Genomic DNA, 24,091 nt, shown 5'->3' with positions numbered 1-24,091 from the left:
TATACGATCATGACAGAATGGGTGAGGGCACATGATGGCTCACTCAGGTGGCGGAGATGCTGGCACATTGAGCTATTTGGGGGTTGCAAGGGGCTGTTGGCTGTCAGTTGAAGACAATCATACGAGAAAAATTTCTCCTATGGGTGTCACCCACTGGTGGGGGTGGTGGGTAACATGTCCCACTAACATGACTCTCGCTCCACTAAGAAATCTGCTCATGGGGTCTTCTGGATCTGCCCTCTTATCAATGGTTTGGTTATCTGCAACCCACTGAACTAGGGCTCCAAAACTCTTCCTCCTAACAACTCATTAGTCTTTCAATGATCACTGTACATGAGGACTTTAAGGACTGCCCACTTGTCAAGATTCTGGATGCTCCAGAATTTTGGTCCTAGGGCACACAAATTTGCCCTGTCACTGTGACACATCAACCCTATTGTCACTCTCGTCAGGGCCTCCAAAACTGCCCGTGCAAAGTCAATTCTTTCACTGATCTAATGCTTGCAAATCAACGACTAACAGTCCATACAAATTGTTTTTAGGGTGCTTTAGATCTCTGTCCAAACACCACTAGGACTGTCACCTAGCAATATCTCTCCATAACCTTCGCTGCCCTTGCATATCTAGGACTCCTTGTGAAATACTTAGACAAAAGTCAGACCTCATGCATAGCCATTCCTTGAGAGATCTTTGCACTCATGGATCTATGAACTGCTGCCCTAAAAACTTTCAGGACAAACCTCTCCTTAACAACCATACAACGACCCTACCTTTGTCCACACTTGCATGTTGCGTTTGGACTAACTTAGGCTTTACTAGGCTGACTGTCCATGTACTGTAATAGCCCTAGATTAGGGCATCTAAATATGTTGTTCAAACCCTTTGAACAAACTTCATTACCAGCACTTGTGATGATCTTAAATTTGTTCCAAGAGCTCTGATACCATGTAGAAAATCCACGAAATTCTGATAAGCTAAAATGAGCAATCTAAAATATAGTTTCTTCTCAAATAAACACACAATTTCTCTACTAGATGCAGCGAATAGCAACAAAAATAAAGGCACAATTACAAAATTCAACAACACAGAATTGTCTAGGGAGCCCAACTGGGAAAACCCTCTACTTGTTATTGAGAATTCTATTGAAGAAGGTTGAACAAAGGATCTTTTACAATACAATAAAGTTTCATTAGATAACAACCATGTTCTCTCTTTTTACACTAAACTGAAACGCCCTTGCTTGTACTTTGATCCCTGCTTCCTAACCCAAGGAACTTGTCCTTCTTCAAACTTCCACAAGCTCCATGCACAAACTCGTGCTTCCTATTGCTTGGTCTCACCAACTCGTGCTCACCAAAACAATGATTAAACTTGTGCCTTCATTCTTCCTTTTAAAGGCATTTCGAATGGTTAAAATTAGCAAGTTTCTAATTAAGGAAGATGCTTTTGTGATTGATTGAGTTAGCATGAGTTAACTGTTCATGCACCTCATCCTATTTCAAGTCAACCACTTGAAAATCAATCGCTTGTGTGTTTCCTCAATCAACTCACACTAGAAAATAAAAAACTTGACTTTCAATTTCAACACATTAGTTAACTGCAACCTAACTCGTCCTTTAATTTTAGGGACATTCCTAAATTTTAGGAACTCGTCCTAATTTATAGGGAATCTCCTAATTTTTAGGAACTCGAGCATGCACAAGAAGGAACTCGAATTTGACTCCTTGAATTAAGGCACAAATCAAGGAATCACTTGCTCGCTATCATTTTCAACATCTGCTAGTAGGTTCATGATATCTTGGATAAAGCCAATACTAAGTATAAACAATGTCATGATCAACATCGGGTGCCACATAATTTTCAAGTGGGTGACAAGGTTTGGTTGCATTTGCAGAAGGAACGCCTTGTAGGAGCCCATCGAAAGCTTTGACCACTCCGATACGGGCCTTACACCATCACCAAGGCTGTGGGTGACAACGCTTTCGAGCTAAGTATCCCCCCATTCCTTGGCCTGCACCCAGTATTCAATGTGGACCACCTTCAACCATATTTTTCACCATTGTTGGACACATCAAACATTGCCAAGTAGCTGACACCAACAAAGCTCAACCCAGATTACATTGAACATGCCACAATTGATCGGATAATGGATACAGAGATTAAGAACACTTGACAACAAAGGATCCAGCTGTATTGGGTTGTCAAAGCCGGCCAATGACTGCACCAAGGCAAGTGGCTCACCAGGGACCAAGTTCAACAAAAGTTTGCCCATTTCATGGACGCACTCAATGCGATGAAGACCATTGCTTCCTAAGGGGGGAGGACTGATCCAAGTGGATATTGGTGGCCACTCGACTATTCCACTTGGATCCCCAACACTGTTTCCTATCAGTGTCTTATTTTTGGCAGTTTTTTGGGTCCTCAAATTTCAGAGTTGTTTTGAGGCCCTAAATGGCGTTTTTTGGGGAAACGGACAAATTTCCCATTTTTGCAGTCGAAAGTTGTTGTCCTCGGATAAACCTTTCTAACGGGCTATCATGCTCGCCAAACAGAGATTGTGTGCCAAAGTTACGACCCCAAGAGGCCGACGTTCCAACTAACCCCATCAGGGCTCATAAGCTTTTGGCGCTTCATCTCCTAGGTTCAGGTTTTTGGTTGTTTAGGGTTTCTCATTGTTTCGTCATAATAAAAAAGCCTCAGAGCCTCATTGTAACACAGTTTAGAAGGCATGTAGCTGTCACATCTCTTCTCAAAGATAAACTATTACCGCTCGAGCTAGTTTGCTTTCATTCTTTATGTAAACAGTTTTCAGCATTTGCTATTTTGTTAATGAAGTTCAGTTTCATTGTATCTCTATGTTTTTGGTTTAAGTTTGTATTTCATTTCATTCCTTCATAAATCCGGATCAGTCATGTTGAGAGAAAATAGAAAACAAATGAGGCTTGAGCTATCCTCAATTTTTTGGAAGCCAAGTTAGGCTCTTAGATCAAGGTGGTGCTTCAAAATGCCACATTTAATTCTAGTTTTTGTTGCATGATTTTTACTAAGTAGGACAGATTTCCTTTGTCATGAATTTGTTTTTATCTATGTTTCCCCATTTTGTCACACCTTATAAGATGCTTCGTGGATTTGACTGTTTCAATAAATTTAAAGTACCCATATTGTATTTACTATAAATGCCCAATTGCTTCTATTGTTAAGTGCAATTATATGCATCCTATTCCATATTTTTGCTTGTTGTTGCAACTATTTTTGCATGTTTGTGATTTTATTTCAAAACTGAATTCCATACCAGCCTCGTTGGTAATAACTTCTTTTTTCATGATATGCAATTATCATGTAAAAGCCCATTACTTATCCTGTTCAACATCATTATTAGAGAATACATTATATCAGAGGTTAGTATAAACTTAAGTTCAATATAAGTTAATTATCAAGCTTAATATTGCTAGCATTGACCTTAATATAATAGTTGTAACTTGTAAGTGGCCGTCATTTCATGGCAAGATTTTAAGTAATTACATGACAAGAGAAGTTTCTGATTTTTTATCTTGATGCATTTTGCTTGGCAGGCAAAGGTCTTTCCTTCGGAGAAAGATTCTATGTTTGATTTGGCTTTATATTTGACTTCATATTTTCCTGAGCTGTATCCCTCAGCTTCTCCACCAATAGTAGAACTAGAGGCTCCATGGCTACAGGAAAGTACAAGACAACGTATAAACATTGAACTTGGAAAATTGTTTGAAGAAAATGTTGGAGATGTTGTCGTATTTCGATGGATAGAGTGGTTGAAGGTATGATTTATGCATAGTTTTTTGTGATATTAAGGCATTGGCAGTAAATATGGCAAAATGGTATACAGTTTTAATTGTTTGTAAACTATGTATGAAATCAATGTAGCAGTGGGGGAAAATGTTGATTCTTCTACAGAAAAAGGAACAAATGAGTATTGTCAAAAATATAATAGATGTGTAATAAAGACATGCTTTTCTTTTTCAAGTTATTATAACTATTTAAACACTACATTTTTAGTAGGAATAGAGATTAGTTTATGCCATGTATGAATTCAAGTTCTTTTATATATTGCTAGCAGCCAACCTAACCTCTTTTGTAGAAATTGCATCCTTTAACTATTGATATAAAAGTTAATGTAAAAATTGTTAGATTTTCTAGAAGATGGTAAATAGTCTTTGCACTAAAAGAATTCTTAAAAACAACTAGATAGCTGAAAATTGAAATCACTCCAAACTGTGACTCTAATAATGCTATATTCTATAAACACATATTGTAGAAAATGTATAACATAAACTCAGAAGAGGGACTGTCAAAACCTGTTACGGCTCTCATTAATTCTGAGTTGAAATCTGCTACAGGGAAAAAAACATCAAACTAATTAATTCCCTGCTCACTGCTGAACTGTAAAAGTTTGAACATATACCCATGCTTTCTCCTTTATAGACTAGAAGATACAATGAATCTGGATTCTGGACGCGTGCACAACAATGCCTCAATTTGTAACTTCTAATTCTAGTTTTACTTTCTTGCATTGATAGGAGAGCCAAGTAAAGTACACCTGTACTAGAGATAATGCAATGCATGCATCCTTGTAGAGATCTGTGCCCTTGACTGCATGCACCTTACCTAATTGGACTAGACTGAAGTGAGAATTAGAAACACATGCAAACTGTTGACCATGACATAGCAAACTGCCAAGGATAGATAGCTGGAAATAGAACAAAACTCATTCCTGTTACCCACCAAAAAGTCAGTAATCCATAGGCGAATTTTTCCTCCTCCTTGGACAGCCAGTCAACAGCCCTATTGATCAACACTTGACATGATGCCATGGACCCTCCACATATATGCTCTGGTCAGATTTCTTTCTTGTTAAAATTGGCAACTAGGGCGAAACTGCATGTGGGTCTTCTTATTTATGGCAGCTGATATTTTTCTTGGATTCCTCTCGTCGAGAGGTGTAGGATTAATCTAAAGATCACCCGATTCCGACATGTATTCATGGAGATATGAATTTATTTGTGTTATGGGACAATTTGTCAAGGTCGGCCAGCAACCAAGTTGCCCCCATCTATCCTCAATGTTTTACTATAAAAAGAGGTGGCTTGCAAGTCATTTGATACACACCTCTTGTGATCTCTTTCTCTCCACTTGTCTTTGGGTTTTGGTGGGAGGAGAGATCTTAAGATGATATGCAGCCCTAAAGAAGATGCCCTAGCTCCTAACGTTGGCATGGAGATGAAGGCCTAACACAGTTACGAAGATAGGCTTCTAACACTGCCCTAAATGCTGTCATGGAAACACAGGAAGGAATGGCTAAAATGCAGGTCTATACCAGACCCTAACATGCTGTCCCTAATGCCCTAGCCACAGGTCATGAAGGGACCCTAATTTACTGTCTCAAGAGACCCTCAAACGCAGCAATAAGAAAGCCTTGATCTGGTCTCTATGCAGCTCCTAATCCGCAATCTTCAAAGGTCCTCATATGCTGTCATAATGGAGATCATAGGAGAAGGATTCCATACGCTGGAAGAACAGTGAAAAGATCTGGCCGCAGGCAAAAGGGAGATGTATTACGCTGTCATAAGGAAGCCCTCAAACATCTAAATGCAGGGCTAAATGGAGTTGCCTTATTTGCTGTTCTCATCAAGATCAAGGCACAGCCATAAGCCCTAAACGCTGTCAAGAAGAGGTGACCTTAATACACAGTGAAGGGTGATTCAAAGAAGCCCTTATTCACTGTAATAAGATGTCTTTAATACACTGTCATTAAAGGCCTCAATCCGCAGTTGAGGAGGACTGTTCGAGGTAGCCCTTACACGCTGTTTTCAGGAGGATGGTCATAAGCATTTGGTTGCTGTCCTGAAAGAAGCTTTGCTCATCTAGCCGCTTGCTGTAGGTGACAGCATGGTTATGTTTTGGTATAATATGCTAGGCATAAGTATCCAATGAGGAGAAGCTATGGGGTTGCTGTTTGAAGGTTGAATGGATCACTGCATGAATGAGACCTGTTGGAAGAATAGATTGCTACAACCAGATGCTTTGCTAGGCTGCAAGCCATAACAAGCAGCTAAGGCTGTTCCATGGGAATAGTGCAGCATGACAGTGGTGCAACATAGTGATGAATGGTGCAGCATAGTGCAGCATGACAGTGGTGCAACATAGTGATGATTGTATGAAGTATGATGAGTGCAACATAGTCTAATGAAGTGCAGCTCAGTGATGGGTGCAGCACAGTGATGGGTGTGACACTGTGATGGGTGTTGCATGGTGATGGAATCACCTTGGAGAATCAGTTGAAGCAGTATGCCTTCCCCTGAGTTCAGAGCAGCTACCTCATGTGTTATCTTCTTAGTGAAGATCTCTGCTCTTATTTTGTCAAGTCAAAATGTTGGCTTCTGATGTATATGTACTATCTTGCTCTCTGTTGAACCATTGAAGAATATAAGAAGAATTGATCAAGGGTTTCCCCACATTGGGGTTTGTCCTTGGCTGGCGCCATGTCTTGTGTCCTCTTGTCTTGGCTTGTTTTTTGCGATTTATGTTTATGTTTTATCTGCATTTTACTATCATGCTAAATGTGATTGCTAATTTGGAATTGATATTGAGCTAATATGGAAAATTGAAGTAAATTTGCTTTCAGCATAGAACATACCTAAAATTAACATTTCTCCCATCTGGCATTCCTCATTGAAGAAAGGTGGGTCATCCATCAGCAGGTACATTAACCATTTTGTAATCATGTGCTTTTACTTATTGTTTTGGGGCATACTAATATGAATCAAGGGGTGATCCATGATTCACTGATCTTTGACAGATTTCTTGTTCTCTCACTTCACTTGGGAGGTTAGTCTTTGTTCCTAGTCTAGTGGGACCTCCTTTAAGGCCTTAGGGTTATAGGAAGGACACTACTGGGAAACTTTGATTGAAGTAGTGTTCCCATGAAATAAGGCCTCCTCTATTTATATGAGGTCAAGCACGCCTTATTTCGATAATTTTACAAGCAAAGCCCTAAAACAAGTTTTCTTAAGCATTCAATGAGTCTAACGTCACAAGTAGACCTTAGGATAGCTCAATAACATAACACAAATGCCAAACATAGCCCACACATGGGAAATAATGATCTCCACCATGATGTCATCCTCCATAAATGCTCGAGGTGCATCAAGCAAGTGACAAAATGGATCATGAGTGCTCCTCACTCCAAGAAAAACTCAAAGTGCATAGTAATATCTCCATAAAGTGCCTCCCAAACCATGATGTCATCCAAAATATGCCCTATGTCACCCTTTTAGGGTTAATTTTAGGTGTGTTCTATGCTGAGAGCAAATTTACTTCAATATTCCATATTAGCTCAATATCAGTTCCAGATTAGCAATCACATTTAACATGATAGTAAATGCAGATAGAACATAAACATAAATCACAGAAAACAAGCCAAGACAAGAGGACACAAGATGTGGCGCCAGCCAGGGACAAACCCCAGTGTGGGGAAACCCTTGATCAATTCTTCTTATATGTTCTTCAATAGTTCGACACAGAGAGAGATAGTACATATACATCAAAAGTCAACATCTTGACTTATCAAAATAAGAGCAGGGATCTTCTCTAAGAAGATGTCACATGAGGTAGCTGATCTGGACACAGGTGATTCCATCACCTTGCTGTACCTATCATTGCGCTGCACCATGCTGCACCATCATACCATGTCCATCATCACTAAGTTGCACCATCACCATGTCTCACTGTGCTGCACCATCACTGAGTTATACCTCATCAGAAGCAATTCAGGAACTTGATGATATCAGAAGCAATTTCTGGCATGTCTTCAAGCTGCTTAGTAATAGTTTCAACTGCTTCCTGAGCTTTCTCCAAGAGATCCTTCTGATCAAACACTATCTTGATATAGGGCCAAATATCGTTGATTGATTCTATAATTTCTTCCCACAGAATTTCCTTTGCTAAACCCAATTTGTTTCCAATGAAAGATTCCTTGAGTTCCCTTTGTAGTACTTCAATCTGACCTTTGAATCAGTTCAACTCAGTTGCATGTGAACTGTCTGTTACTGACATCATAAGCTGTAACTTCTTGAGTTGATCCTTCAGTTTCTTAATTTCACCTGTCTTGATAGACAGGTTCTGAACAGCTTCAACAAGCTGTTAAGCTCCTTCTGCTGTACCTGTAGTCGATGTTGTAGCTGAAGTAGAAACTTTGGTGGTGGGAATTGCTGTAAGGGGGACTATATCCATTGGAGTTTGAGCCTTTTTAACAACTTCCTCCTTTTCCCTAATCAGTTTCTCCATCTGCTCCTCCATTTGTTTTATTTGCAGATTTTGCTCTATGATGAGCTTCATCATTTCAGACTTTTGATTTTCTGTTTCTTCAATTTCTTTAGCCATTGGGTCCTTAGAGGCTGGCAATTTGAGCTGCTTCTTTAATGCTGCAATTTCAACATTCTTCTTCTTAATAAGCTCTTCTGCAGCGTTTATTTTGGAAGGATCATATCCCATCTTCAACACTAGATTTTCCAAAGATTGAATCTTGGTGTCCTTGGCTAATGAAGAGAATTTCTCCAACTTAAGTTGTGACTGAGTGTTGGCCAAGGTAACCTGCATTTTTGACAAACTCATGGCAGTGTTAGTCAAGGTGGAAGAAATCATCTGCCCAATTTGTTTGTGCATCTCAATTTGATCAATTGGATGCACATCCTTCACATTGAACTCAAAAGAAGTCTGCTTTTGATAGTGAGCAACAGTCCTAGGCTGTGGAATTTGGGCTTGTAAGAAAGCCATCTGCATCTTTCCCTTCTCAGAGTCAAAGTTTGAGAGAAGCCTGGCTTGAGAGTTGGAAGAATGCTTCCAGAATTGGGTATAAGTGTTCAACTTCAATTCTTCATTCCTCCTTTTAATCTCACTGAAGACATGGAAAATGTCTTCCTCCTTATCCTTTGGAATGTCTCCACTAGTCTGAATTACCTGCTGTTCATGAGAAGTAGTAGAATGAGTTGGGGACTGTGTAGATTGTCCACCAGATTGTGTATAAAGCATAGTATCTCCAAGTCCATCTAATGCTGTCTTCTGAGGTTCATTTGTTGCACCAACAATCACAGAGATCCTTGGTCTCTTCTTTCTAACCTAACATTTTGTTTTTGCCTTCATTTTTTAGGACATCTATTCTAACATTTTATTTGATATGGACTTGTTTGTTAAAAATCCCCAACATTTTTAAAATCAATATTCTTTTTGTCCATATCCTAACTTAACATTTTTTGAAATATATTTTCATTTTTTGACTAATTGATTCTAACTAACCAAAACCCAAAAATGCTACAACTCTAGTATTTGCACTATAATTGAAGAATTTACGTTTTTGTTGACTCTGCACTGTGCCAACTGCACTATTGTGATCTCTGAACTGCCCTCCCCAACATCTGACTGCGACTAGTCTCTACAACTCTCTCTAGCGTCTGACTACATCCACTGTCACTAATCCATCCGATTACTAAATACTGTGGGCCCTTGTAGCTAGGTAGTGATCCATGAGGTGGACTCCTCAAGGATCATGCCCATCTATAGCGCTCTGGGGCTACAACACCAAGTCACCCCACCTCACTCTTGGAAGTATATCGATGAACATAACGAAGTCTTCCTCCAGCTTGGAGGAAAGCCTATCGATCTCCGCTAATGCTGCCTGCTGGTCCTGCCTCTTCTCCTTGTTCTTCTTCCTGAAAGGACACTAGGTACTATAGTGACCAAGCTCACCAAATCTAAAGCACTCAACCTTCGACAAGTCCTTCTTCTTCATCTGTTCCTCCTGTCCCTGACTGGGACCCTTATATGTGAGGGCCACATTCTCCTTCTCCTTCACTTGCTTCGATCCACTGCTGCTGTCACTGATGGAGCTCTTTAGAAGAGCTCGCCTCAATTCCTCTTGCTGCAAGTCAGCCCACATCACGTCCTAGTCTAGTAACTTGTCTCTGCCCAATATGCTTTGGACAAAGACCTGCCAGTCCTCAGAGACACTATTGAGTGCCAATCTCACTAGCTCTGTGGGTTCAAGCATTGCGCCAACAACTGACAATTGGTCTCGAACCTCTTGAATCCTGGTGAGGAAGGGGTCTATGCCTTCCCCCTTCTGCATTCGGATGAGCCTCAGCTTATCCTCGAGATACATCTTTCACTGCTCGAAAGTACCTTGGTACAATGTGGAGAGAACATCCCACATCTGCTTGGCAGTATCTTTTCTAGCTATATGTGAAACAACATGATCCCGGACTCCATCTAGTATCAACCGTTTCACCCGTGCCATCTCCTTCTTGTACTCTTTCTGCTGATCTGCATCCTGAGGAATTGCTATCGCTGCATCAATATAGGCTTTCAGGTCATATTCATCTAGAAGGAAGGACGTCCTTATTTTCCAAATGATGTAGTTGGAGGCTCCATCCAACCTGTTCTAATCATGAAGCCCAACAGTGGCCATCTCAACGAACTGTCGAAAATTTCCTCTTTCCTTTTGCTCGACTTCTGCTCTGCTATTCACACTCCCTTTTGGAGTGAGAAGATCTACTAACAATGACTGCCAATCTAAAAGGAAAAAATTGAACTTCTTGAGACTAGAAGTTCCTTGAGTAAAATTTACCCTTTGTGTGTGCTCTTCTCTCTTCCACCTCGACGCTGGCTCTGCTCTAGTGAACTGCTGTAAAAACCATTGCGTCCGGTTAGAGATCTGCCCAACGAAAGCACTGAGTTGCTCCCTCTACCTCTGGAATCACTCGATCTGGAGTGATCAAATTTTTCTGCCCCACTCAGAAAAATCGAACCCCCAAAAGTAACTCGGCCTCTTGCCAGAATGACTACGTTGCCTTTGGGAATTTTGGCCTGCTGCCCTAGATGAGCAACAAAATTCCTTTCCTTCATTTTCCTGAGCTCTCCGGCTCTAATACCATGTGAAAATTCCAATACCAGAATCCTATTGCAACAACTGATATTATTTCTCCTAACTGATATATTAATTATTCAGTTTATTGCTACGACAACATCGAAATAAACACATTGCAACCTTTGCAAATAAAACTGCAAAAAATAAATAGCATTGGAACTGAGAAAATACTAGCACACAAATAAAAATAACAGTTATTTTTGGACAAAAGTCCCTGGAAAAACCCAACTTGGGAAAACTGGTGCAACAACTGAGGGTTTTATTATTATGCAGCAGTGAGAAAAATCTGAGCACAACTGGATGTCGAAATCTGGCAATCCTACAAAGAAAAATATTGGCAAAAATCTAGTGAGGAATTTTCCTCACCCAACAGGCAAACTCTTGGCACGACTTGCCTTCAGAAATTCGGCCCTCTGGTCCTCTGCGTCAGTGTCTGCGCTGCTCTGCGTAGCTTGCTAGACGTCTAGCCTGAGACTGGTCTCTGATGAAGTCATTCTGCCTTCTGCTGACTTGAAAAATGATTCTTCGACACTCTGGGACTCCTTCCCAGCCTCTGGAACTAAAAACGTCAATCCCTCTTAGCAATTCGACTTAGCCTCTAGACATTGTTGCGCTACCGCAACGTTAGCCTCTCTCTGGATGTTTTGCCTCTCTGCAAATGCACTTGTTGGATTTGGAATGCCTCCTCCAGCCTCACTGTCTCTGCCCCTCTCACATTGCTTCGATATCTAGCTCTCTTCTGACAACTGACTGCTGCTACTACGAAAATCGATCTGCTCATAAATCAAACTGCTCAAGTATTCTCTCCCTCACCACATTGGCGTCCTCTTATAATCCACTATTAGAGCACCAACGACCAAGATTAAAACATAATCGATGGCTAGGATCATCTCTGGATCGATCTGTGTAAATTTCTAAATGGTTCTCGCCTTGACTTAATTAACACTGATTAATTAACCATATTCCCTGAGTTCAGACTTAGGAAATATTTAAAAATTGGTTAATAATTTAATTAAGTCATTTCTAGGTGGAATTCCCAGAAACGATTTCTGGGTTTTGGAGATTTCATATATTGTAGCCTCTCCACCAAATTTCGTGGCTAGAACACATCTGATGCTACAAAAAATAATACTCCCTCTTAGCAAGGAATGTGTTCTAGTGTTGCACACCCTGCCACAACACACTGTCTCTGCATCATCTCCTATCACGTTGCTATGTCTAGCCATACTGCCCATCAACCACTCAGCAACTCTGATATACGCTACATTTGTGCTGCTGCTGACACGACCATACTGTTGCCAACACTGCATTGGCACTGCAACTCCCTCTCATATGTTGTTGCTACAATTGCAACATATGCAACTGAAAAGCATCCAAAATACTAAATCAGTTGTGATCAGTATGTTGCATCTGTCACCCGAGTCTCTTACTGCTGCTTATATTTACACTGTCATTGAAGAATCTGCGCTGTGGTCGACTCTGCACTGTGCCAACTGCACTGCTTCCAACTCTGCACTGCACTCCCCAACATCTGACTGTTATTAGTCTTTGCAATTGTCACTCTGGCATTTGACTACATCCACTATTACTGATCCATCCTACTACTAAATACTGTGGGCCCTTGTAGCTAGGTAATGATCCATGAGGTGGTCTCTTCAAGGATCCTGTCCATCTGTAGTGCTCTGGGTCTACAACACCAAGTCACCCCACCTCACTCTTGGAGGTGTATCGGTGAACATAGTGAAGTCTTCCTCCAGCCTAGAGGAAAGCCTATCGATCTCTGCTGAAGCTACCTGCTGGTCTTGCTTCTCCTCCTTGTTCTTCTTCTTGAGAGGACACTAGGTACTGTAGTGACCAAGCTCACCATTCCTAAAGCACTTGGCCTTTGACAGGTCCTTCTTTTTCCTCTGTTCCTCTTGTCCCTGATTGGGACCCTTAGATGCAAAGGCCACATTCTCCTCCTCCTTCAACTGCTTTGATCCATTGCTACTGCCACTGATGGAGCTCTTTAGAAGAGCTCGCCTCAATTTCTCATGCTGCAAGTCAGCGTACATCCTGTCCCAGTCTGGTAACTTGTCTCTGCCTAATATGCTTTGGACAAAGGCCTGCCAGTCCTTGGAGACACTCTTGAGTTCCAATCTCACTAACTCTATGGGTTGCGGCGTTGCCCCAAAAATTGACAACTTGTCCCGGACCTCTTGAATCCTGGTGAGGAAGAGGTCTATGCCTTCCCCCTTCTCCATCTGGATGAGCCTCAGCTTCTCCTCGAGGTATATCTTCCTCTGCTCAGAAGTACCCTGGTACAATGTGGAGAGAGGATCCCACATCTGCTTGGCAATATCTTTGCCAGCTATATGTGAAACAACATGATCTCGGACTCCATCTAGGATCAACTGTTTCACCTGTGCCATCTCCTTCTTGTACTCTTTCTGTTGATCTGCATCCTAAGGAACTACGACCACTGCATGAATATGGGCTTTCAGGCCATATTCATCTAGAAGGAAGGACATCCTTGCCTTCCAGATGACTTAGTTGGAAGCTCTATCCAACCTGTCCTGACCATGAAGCCCAGCAGTGGCCATCTCAACGAACTGTCGAAAATTTCCTCTTTCCTTCTGCTCTGTTATTCGCATTCCCTTCTGGAGTGAGAAGATCTGCGCATAATGACTGTCGGTCTGCGAGGAAAAAATCGAACTTCTTGAGACTAGAAGTTCCCTAAGGAAAATTTTCCCTCTGTGTGTGCTCTTCTCTCTTCCACCTCGACGCTGGCTTTGCTCTAGCGAACTGCTGCAAAAACCACTACGTTCGGCTAGAGATCTGCTCAACAAAAGTACTGAGCTGCTCCCTCTACCTCTGGAATTACTTGATCTGGAGTGATCGATTTTTTCTGCCCCACTCAGAAAATTCAAACCCCCACAAGTAACTTGACCTCCTGGCAGAATGACTGTGTTGTCTTTGGGAATTTTGGCCTGCTGCCCTAGCTGAGCAACGAAATTCCTTTCCTTCGTTTTCCTGAGCTCTCCGGCTGGTCAACCGCACTCTGATACCATGTGAAAATTCCAATTCTGGAATCCTATTGCAACAACTGGTATTATTTCTCTTAACTGATAAATTAATTATTCAGTTTATTTCTACGACAACATCGAAATAAACACATTGCAACCTTCCCAAATAAAATTGTGGAAAATAAATAGCGCTGGAATCGTCAAAATACTAGCACACACACATAAAAACAACACAATTATTTTTGGAAAAAAATCCCTGAAAAAACCCAACTTGGGAGAATCACAACAACTGAGGGTTTTATTATTATGCAACAGTGAGAAAATCTGAGTACAATTGGATGCCAAAATATGGTAGTTCTACAAAGAAAAATACTGGCAAAAATCTAGTGAGGAATTTTCCTCAACCCATAGGCAAACTCCTGGCACGACTTGCCTTCAGAAATTCAGCCCTCTGACCCTCTGCTTCAGCCTCTGTGCTGCTCTAGGCGGCTTGCTGGACGTCTAGCCTCAGATTGGTCTCTGATGACTGGAAAGGTGCTTCTTTGACACTCTGGGACTCATTCCTGGCCTCTAGAACTGAAAACATCAACCCCTCTAAGCAATTCGACTTAGCCTCTAGAAGTTGTTGCGCTGCCCCAGTGTCAACCTCTCTGTAACTCTTCTGTCTCTCTGCAAATGCACTGGTTGGATCTGGAATGCCTCCTCTAGCCTCACTGTCTCTGCCCCTCACACTGCTTCGATCTCTAGCTCTCTTTCGACAACTGGCTGCTATTACTCTAGAAATCGATCTACTTAGAAATCGAACTGCTCAAGTATTCTCTCCATCACCACATCGACCTCCTCTTATAATCCACTGTTGGAGCACCAACGACCAAGATTAAAACATAATCGACATATAAGATCATCTCTGAATTGATCCGTGTAAGTTTCTAGATGATTCTCGCCTTGACTTAATTAATATTGATTAATTAACAATATTTCCTAAGTTTAGACTTAGGAAATATTTAAAAACTGGTTAATAATCTAATTAAGTCATTTCTAGGCGGAATTTCTAGAAACGATTTATGGGTTTTGGAGATCTCATGTATTCTAGCCTCTCCACCAAATTTCGTGGCTAAAACACATCCAATGCTACAAAAACTAACAGAGGCAGTTTGTGGAGCTCAAATTTCTTTAGCTAGAATGAATCGGGAGATCCGGTGATTTGCAGAGAGATTTCCTACCTTGAGATCGAAATTTTGGTAGTGTTTTGCAAGGCAAAAGTCTTGGCCATTTGGTGGGCCAGATTTCTCCATTCTGGTAGTGCGCAGAGCTCACTAGAAAAAGCTTGCGTAGGGGAAGAGGGAAACTAATTTTCGAAGGAGATTGGCTAGAGGAGAAGGTAGATTCCGGAGGGGATTTTGTGTGTATTTTTAGTGGCATTATAGTAGAGGATTTGGGAGTTTTTGGATCATTATTTATCAGCAATGCGTGTAGCCAGCCATAGGGCCACTCACACTATTTGGTGGGCTCTCTTGCCACTTGGAATCAGGCCAAACCTTTTCTGGGTTTTTGTGGGTATTTGAAGAGGGGTCTATGACTGCATTTTCAGTGTGATTCAGACAATATTTAGGTCAGAAATCCACTTTCTTTCAGCAGTGCATTTTACTAGTCAGCTGACAATTTGCACCACTTTGTGGGTTTCTTGGAGAGTTGGTTTGGGGCCAATCCCTTTCTGGGTTTTGTTGGCTTTGTTGAGAAAGTGCACTAGCTAATTTATCAGAATTTTCTGAGCACTTCTGATGGTAGATTTTCCATTTCCTATCTGGCAGCAACAATAGAAATTTATTGGGTCAGCGCAGAAATTGGGGAGGAGCTTCTACAACACTTGGGCTTCATGATTATCACCTAAGTTTTTCCTTGCTTGCTTGTAGCAAGCATAGGTTCTACTATTACCATCTATTGCACCCATTTTGCTCATATTAATAAAATAGCTAAGAGCTTGGTTCATATTTCTAGTGTTTAATTCATGCGCTTGCATGTTTTTGAGATTGCAATTTGTAGTTTGTTCATAGTCTTTGTTATTTCCTCTATTTTCCTATTAGGAATATTACACACATGCGGAGATCATGTGATCTTTCATAGCACCTAATATCACCCTCTATGCTCTAACATCCTTCTTGTCCTATGCTGCCTGATTTGTAGGATCTTCTTGCATTGGAAGGACCACCTCCACATTCGCCCACAAGTCTTGTACTTTCAAGAGTAGTGTGACTCTTGCCTTTTGACACAAGAAATTTGAAGCCCCATCTAGTCTATCCTTGAACCTAAGACTGCTTCCTGCCATGGTTGTCTTGTGCTTAATCCTTCAAGCACTTTGTATATCTAATGTTGAGACGTCTGGATCTGAGAGATCTGCACTCAACAATTTTGAATGTATTTTTCTCCTCAAAGCCCAAGCTTTGATACCATTTTGATTTTTGAAAACTAGTGCCTAGGTAAATAGATTAGATCTAGATTTACACTATTGAAATTCTTTAATAAAAAAGGCAGCGAAAAAAGAAAGAAAAAGTTATTTTGCGAACATCGCGATCGGGATTAAATCGGCGAGGGGAAAAAATCGGGAAAAAATCGGTAAAAATCCAGAAAAAAATCGGCAAATACAAAAATATTCATTTTTTTCATTTTTTATTATTATCTAAAGCATCTACAACATAAAATAATTACATTGACACATAAATATGATAAAAGCACTAATATATAAGATGTGTAATATCATTTCTAGTGCTACATCACACATAACAGTGAATCATGTCCTGAATAGTAAGTCCTAACTCTCGAGTCCCAACTTAGTGTAATATCCCTTATCAGGAATATACCCCAGACACAAGCAAACTCCAACCAGAGATGGACTGGGAGGGCATTTACCAAATATGTCGCTTCTAAAGAGAGGACGAGATCCGGAGGCTACCTGGCCCTTTCTAGACTTTGTCTAAGAGTATAATAGAAACACACAAGTGGTATAATAGTCGAGAATGCTCAAAGAGATACAAATAACAATGATACGATATATATCAAATAAACCATAAGCAGATACACAAGAAATGCAGAGAGAATGCTAAGCCATTTTATTATACTGAGTAATAAAATGAGTACAGGAGGTGATCAAGAAGATGACACCTCTACTTGCACTAGGCAAGTGAAGAAATACACTTAGAATAGCGATGGAATGGCCCCTCTCTGATCTGCGTCCAAGCTACTGGGAAATTGCTATGCTGCTGCTGCTGCTAGGAATCAAATGAGGATTTGGGGCTACTCCCCTCCTCAGAAAAGGCTGAAACTCTGAAATCAGACTCTACTCAAGAAACTTAGAAAAACCCAGAAAGCGTTTCTGGAATGGCCGATCCCCGAAAATCACCCCCTTGGGGTTCTGCGCAGTCTCTCAGTGCTCTGCACTACCACTGAATGAAACCCTCCAGAAATATGCCCAAAACCCCTGCCAGAACTCTTCAGATGCAAGGGCTGATCCCCTGCTCTATCTCTCAGCACAAGTCAAACCCTCAACAAGAACTGCGTCCCTCTCTCAGTGTTGCGCAGTCCTCCAAAACTGCGTCCCTCCCTTAGTGCTGTGCAGTCCTCCAAAATGCTGATAAAACTACTGCTGAAATACTGATGTATCTACTGCTGAAATGCCAATGGAAATACCTTGCCCGAGCAGGCACTCTAAGTCCCCCGGGGCTAAGGGTGAGATCTCCGAACGGAGACACTCAATGCACTAAACAGTGCTGCAGACTAGCTAAACAGCCAGTGTGCTTTAAGTCGAAATGACTATCACAAATGCTCATAACTGAATGATCAAAATGAGGGGGCTCCTCTCTCATTTATAGCCTTTGCCTCTCTCCATCCTAAGGCTCACCTCCTCCTGCGTGATTCCCCTCTTGCCACGTGTGTCTTCCCTCCTGTGCAGTCCCTCCATGTGTCTACGTGGGCTCCATTTCTGCATCCCCCTTTGGCCCCCTTAGCTCCCCTTTAAGTCACAACGTTGTGCTACTAGGAAGTGACTTTTTATTCTAAAAGTGAGTTATGTCCCCCTTCCTCACTTTTTATTTACAAATAACTATAGAAGGCAAAATTTGGACAAATCGAATATTCCAATTAGCCATGGCTAATTAGGAATATTACAGTCTCCCCCGACAAAATGTTGCTTGTCCTCAAGCAACTAAAGTGATGGATGCTGTAAGATCTTCTCACTCTCCCAAGTGGCATCCTCATCCGGCAAATTCTTCCATCTCACCAAGAATTCTGGACCGTCTTGCTCCGCAGCTGCCTCTCCTTGGTATCAATGATAGCCTTCGGCTGCAATACCAAATGCCCCTCATCATCCATGGGTGGTAGCTCATCTGTCACCGTCCCCTGCTGCCCCAATGCCTTTTTCAAGCGTGATACATGAAAGATGTTATGAGTCTTGCTGCCTTGGGGTAGCTCCAACTCATATGCAACCTGTCCAACCCTGCGTATCACCTTGTATGGCCCATAAAAGCAGGGCTTGAGCTTCTTAGCCCCCTTCTGCTTCAGTGACGACTGTCGGTATGGCTGTAGTCGTAGGTAGACCATGTCCCTACCTCGAACTATCTCTCCACCCGACCCCTGTCGGCTTACAGCTTCTGCTGATTCTGCGCTGTAGCCATGTTATCCTTGAGAGCTCGGAGGATATGCTGACTCTCTTGGATCCAAATCTTGGCTCTAGGAGCCCTGCTATCACCAAACATCATGTTAGCAAAAGATAAAGGATGATACCCATACAAGGCATAGAATGGTGACATACCAATGGACATGTGATGTGAAGTATTGTAGCAGTACTCCCCTAGATGCAGCCACTTCAGCGATGCTCGCTGCTGCCCGCTGACATAGTTACGCAAGTAGCCCTCCAGCCACTTGTTAACTATCTTTGTCTGCCCATCCATCTGTGGGTGATAACTGGTACTCGGTGTCAACTCCATCCCCACCAATCGGAAAAGCTCCTGCCAAAACCCGCCCATAAAATGGCTATCCCTATCACTGACGATGGTCTTAGGAAGACCATGTAGCCTGAAGATCTCCCTGGAGAACAGATCGCCCACCTGTGCTGCTGTATAATGTGCGGATATGGCAAAGAAATGTGCGTACTTCGTCAGCCGATAAATGATGACAAAGATACAATCCTTGCCCTCTACCATGGGCAACCCTGTGATGAAGTCCATCGAAATACTCTCCCATTTCTCCTCCGGAATGGGAAGAGGCTGCAATAATCCCGCGAGATGGCTCGTCTCCCCCTTGTTCCTCTAGCAAACATCGCACTCCCTGATATGCTGAAGTACGTCCTCCTTGAGGCCCTTCCATGAGAACCTCTCTCTAATGGCCCTGTAGGTTTTGGTAAACCCCTGATGGCCTGCCAATGGTGAGTCATGTGATCCCTGGAGTATCTTCTTCTTGATATGAGACCCCTCAGTCAAGAAGATCCGATCCTTGTAATAGATGATCTCATCGATCACGCTGTACCTGTCATCTGCCACCTGCCCGTCCAGAATCTCACATGCAAACCTGTCCTTGGAGTACTCTACTAAGAGTCGAGCCCTCCAGTCCATGTCCAAGCTCATAAGAGACAACATGGCTGGTCTACGTGAAAGGGCACCTGCTACCAAGTTGTTCTTACCCTTGACATACTCAATGTCAAAGTCATATGCTTGGATCTTACTGATCCACTTCTGTTGCCTCTCCTGTAACTGCTTCTGCGCCAAAAAGAACTTGAGGCTGTTGTGATCAGTCCTCACCCTGAACCTGTTGCCCACCAAATACTGCCGGTACTTAGCCAATGCATGCATGATGGCCAGCATCTCCTTGTCGTATATAGAATACAACCTCTCATGCGGAAGGAGCTTCTAGCTCTCAAAGGCTATAGGGTGACCTCCCTGCATCAATATTGCGCCGATCTCCTCTCCCGACGCATCACACTCCAAAACAAATGGCTGCGTAAAATCTGGCAATGCAAGCACTGGGCAGCTGCTCATAACCTCGTTGAGCCTGTTAAAGGCTCGCTGCGCTGTATCTGACCAACTGAATGCCCCCTTCCTCATCAAGTCTGTCAGGGGTGCAGCAAGCTTTGAGAAACCTTTAACGAACTTCCAATAGTACGTACAAATGCCAATGAATCCTCTAAGTTCCATCACGTTTCTCGGCTACGGTCAGTCTCTGATGGCCCTGATCTTCTCTTCGTGGACTCTCACTCTGTCCACCCCTATGATGTGTCTCAGATATAACATCTCCGTCAACCCAAACTCACACTTGGAGAGTTTGGCATAGAACTGCTGCTCCTGTGAGATACGCAACACTGTCTCAATGTGCTGGAGATGCTCCTCCCAAGTCCTGCTGTAAATGAGAATATCATCAAAGAATACGAACACAAACTTCCTCAAGTGACTATGGAAGATGTGATTCATGCAAGATTGAAATGTAGCTGGGGCGTTGGTTAGCCCAAAAGGCATCACTAAGAACTCGAAGTGCCCATAGTGACACCTGAAGGCGGTCTTGGGAATGTCCTGCTCCCTCACGCGAATCTGATGGTACCCCAATCTCAAATCAATCTTTGAGAAGAAACGTGCCCCTCTCAACTCGTCCATCAACTCATCGATCCTGGGTATGGGGTACCTGTTCTTCAGGGTCTTCTTGTTCAGGGCCCTGTAGTCAATGCACATCCTCAACATACCGTCCTTCTTCTTCACCAACACCACAGAAGAAGCAAAAGGACTCGTGCTCGGTCGAATGTGCCCAAGGGCTAGCAACTCCTGGATAGCCCTCTCAATCTCATCCCGATAGGCCTTGGGATGCCTATAGGGGGTGGTGATCACTGCCTGTATGCCCTGCTCTAGCTCGATGGTGTGCTCAAACCCCCGATCTGGTGGCTGTCCTGGTGGAATCTCCCCAAACACTATGGCATACCGATCAAGGATGGACTGTATCTCTGGATGTACCGATTGCCCTGTAGTCCCTGCCTCTAATGCACGCAGCTCCACTGCCCACTCTATGTCTCCCTTCCGGAAGACTGCCTCCATCCAATGAGCTGAAACAGTCTGAGGCAAATATGTGTGCTGTCCCCGTATCTTCTCATGCCTCCCTGTCTTCTCATCATCCCACTCCATCTCTAGGGTCTTCCAATCCGTCGTGACCTTCCCTAGAGTGATAAGCCACTAAACACCCAATATCATGTTGGTGTCCGGAATATCGACCACGAAAAAATGGTCAGTCAATGTGTAGGTGCCCATCGTCACTGAAAGCTCTGGAACATAACGAGCACACGTCATGGTCTGATTTGCTGGGACCAAGACTGAAAACCCATCGAAGCTCTCTGTTTGTATACCTCTCCACTCAACCATCTGTGCATCAATAAAGTTGTGGGTTGCCCCACTGTCAACCAAAACTGATACTCGCGGGCCACATACTATCCCTTGTACACGTAGCGTTAGATACTTGGGAACTCCTCGCAATGCTGCAAGGGCCCCTCCGGTGGGTGCAAATGATGCACCTCCTGCTGGTGGTGGTGGAGGTGGTAAAGGTCCCTGTACGACATGGCTATCTCCGGCCTCCCCATCATCCTCGTCATCCTCTTCTCCACTGCTCTCAGAGAAGACCTCAATAAAATGTGCTTTGCCAGTAGCACATCTATGTCCCGGTGCCCACGGCTCCTGACATGTGAAGCACAACCGCTTTTTCTTCAGCTCCCTCCTGGCATCATCATCAAGCTGTACTCGTCCTGGATTCCCCTTTGGAGGTGGTATCCTCACGTCCTTCTCCTTAGACTGGAAAGCTTGTCTCTGGGTGTAAGGTGTCCGGGTCTTGGGTAAGACATCCTGTAAGTCCCAGGTCCTGCTGATAGCGTCTTGGAGTATGGCTGGTCTAGTGGATCGGACTAGACCTCGAAGTGGCTCTGCTAACCCCTCAACATACATATAGACCCTCCGCGCCGTGGATAGGTCTGGCACCATTACGAAGATCCTCAAGAAATCTGCGATGTAGGTCTCTGGGCTCCCTGTCTGTTTGAGCCTCGTCAACTCAACAAAATGCTGCTCTGGATCCCTCCGGTCAAATCGCTCCATCAATCTCCTAGTAAACTCAGCATATGTCGTCACTGTAGAATGCCCAAGTGTAACCATCCCATGAAACCACCAATCCTGGGCCTCACCATCCAAATGCAATGTTGCCACCTTGATGGCCTCTGTCTCCGACATCTGGTTAAGCTGGAAATAAATGTCCAGCTTCTCCACCCAAGACTTTGCCAAACTGTTTGATGAACCATCAAACGTAGGCAAGTGGAATCTACTCGCTGCACGGTGGGTGTCACCATCATGGTAATGCCGGTACCCTCTGTGATGGTTGCGGAGTCTGCTATCCCGCTGGAGCTGAACAAAATCTCTGAATGAGAGGGCGTCCCTGAACTCCTGCCCATAGGCTTGGTGCTTTGCAAAATAATCGCCCATATGTCTGGGCTCTGCCTCTTGCTGGGCTATGGCCCCCGTGTCTGCTCCTAAGAAAGTGGGCATGGTAGAGCGTGTAGGGGCATGTGAGGCCACCTGCTGCGCAGTATCACACTGCTCTGGCAAATGGTGGGATGCGCTCGATCCCTCACCAACCTGGAAAACTTGTGGGCTATCACGCTGTCTGGCCTCTACTGTCGTGAATCTCTGCCCCATCACCTCAATCTGCCTCGATAGATCCTGCACTGATTTGAGGAGCATATCCGCAAATCTCTTTCTGTCATCATCTGCCATCGGAGCCTCCTGCTCTGCGTCCACCACAGCCTCCCTCTGCTCTGCGTCCACTACAGGCTCCTCCTGTTCTGCGTCTACTACCGAAACACAGTCTCCCTCTCTGTAAGTGTTCTCCAACCTATGCCCAGAGTCTCTGTATCTCCGACCTTTGTAACAGATATAGGGTTTTCCCTCGGTGTCATAGATTGCTAGTTCCACAGGCTGAGCCAGATCTATGCTCTGATACCACTGTAATATCCCTTATCAGGAATATACCCTAGACACAAGCAAACTCCAACCAGAGATGGACTGGGAGGGTATTTACCAGATATGTCGCCTCTAAAGAGAGGACGAGATCCGGAGGCTACCTGGCCCTTTCCAAACTCTGTCTAAGAGTATAATAGAAACACACAAGTGGTATAATAGCCGAGAATGCTCAAAGAGATACAAATAACAATGATACAATATATATCAAATAAACCATAAGCAGATACACAAGAAATGCAGAGAGAATGCTAAGCCATTTTATTATACTGAGTAATAAAATGAGTACAGGAGGTGATCAGGAAGATGGCACCTCTACTTGCACTAGGCAAGTGAAGAAATACACTCAGAATAGCGACGAAATGGCCCCTCTCTGATCTGTGTCCAAGTTGCTGGGAAACAGCTATGCTGCTGCTGCTACTAGAAATCAAATGAGGATTTGGGGCTGCTCCCCTCCTCAGAAAAGGTTGAAACTTTGAAATTGGACTCTACTCAAGAAACCCAGAAAAACCCAGAAAGCGTTTCTGGAATGGCCAACCCCCGAAAATTACCCTCCTACGCAGTCCCTCCATGTGTCTGCGTGGGCTCCATTTCTGCGTCCCCCTTTGGCCCCCTTGGTTCCCCTTTAAGTCAAAATGTTGTGCTACTAAGAAGTGACCTTTTATTCTAAAAGTGAGTTATGTCCCCCTTCCTCACTCTTTATTTACAAATAACTATAGAAGGAAAAATTTGGACAAAATCGAATATTCCAATTAGCCATGGCTAATTAGGAATATTACACTCAACCTCAAAATATCAACAAAAATATAATAATGTATTTCATATCATGAGTCATAATGTCATATACAATGAAATGAACCAAATAACTAATACTACTGATTTCCTCTACCCCTCTTGCGAGAAAATGCAATAGCTTTCCCTCTAGATGTAGATGCCGGTGGAGTTGGCATTGGACTCTGGTGTGTTCTAGAAGTTGAAGAACTAAGAGCTACAGGAGGTAGACCACGTCCTCTACTGGTGACAGGGGTAGCCTGGTAGGTGGTGTCACCTCCTCCTCTTGTTGCTCCTCTTGCTCCTCCTTCGCCCCCTCTACCCCTTCCACTACCTGC

General features: G+C 43.2%; 1 protein-coding gene across 10 annotated transcripts in view; it reads left to right on the top strand.

Moving 5' to 3' along the window:
- The window catches only part of LOC149192652 (uncharacterized), a 316,669-nt gene that overhangs the window by 66,872 nt on the left and 225,706 nt on the right, over nt 1-24,091 (top strand). For all 10 annotated transcript variants that reach the window (XR_016254896.1, XR_016254897.1, XR_016254895.1 and 7 more), the window contains one exon: nt 3,573-3,794. Coding sequence is in view for 7 of the 10 variants with exons in the window: in XM_089406434.1 (XP_089262560.1) it covers nt 3,573-3,794 (222 nt within the window). In the remaining 3 variants the exon portion in view is untranslated. The remainder of the gene's footprint in view (nt 1-3,572; nt 3,795-24,091) is intronic.

Source organism: Pinus tabuliformis, chromosome 2_2 (assembly GCF_031772625.1).
Source record: "Pinus tabuliformis cultivar Carrire ecotype Pingquan chromosome 2_2, CPIR1, whole genome shotgun sequence".
NCBI lineage: Eukaryota > Viridiplantae > Streptophyta > Pinopsida > Pinales > Pinaceae > Pinus > Pinus tabuliformis.
Note: the sequence above shows the minus strand (reverse complement) of the source record. Positions and strands in the feature narration are given on the sequence as shown.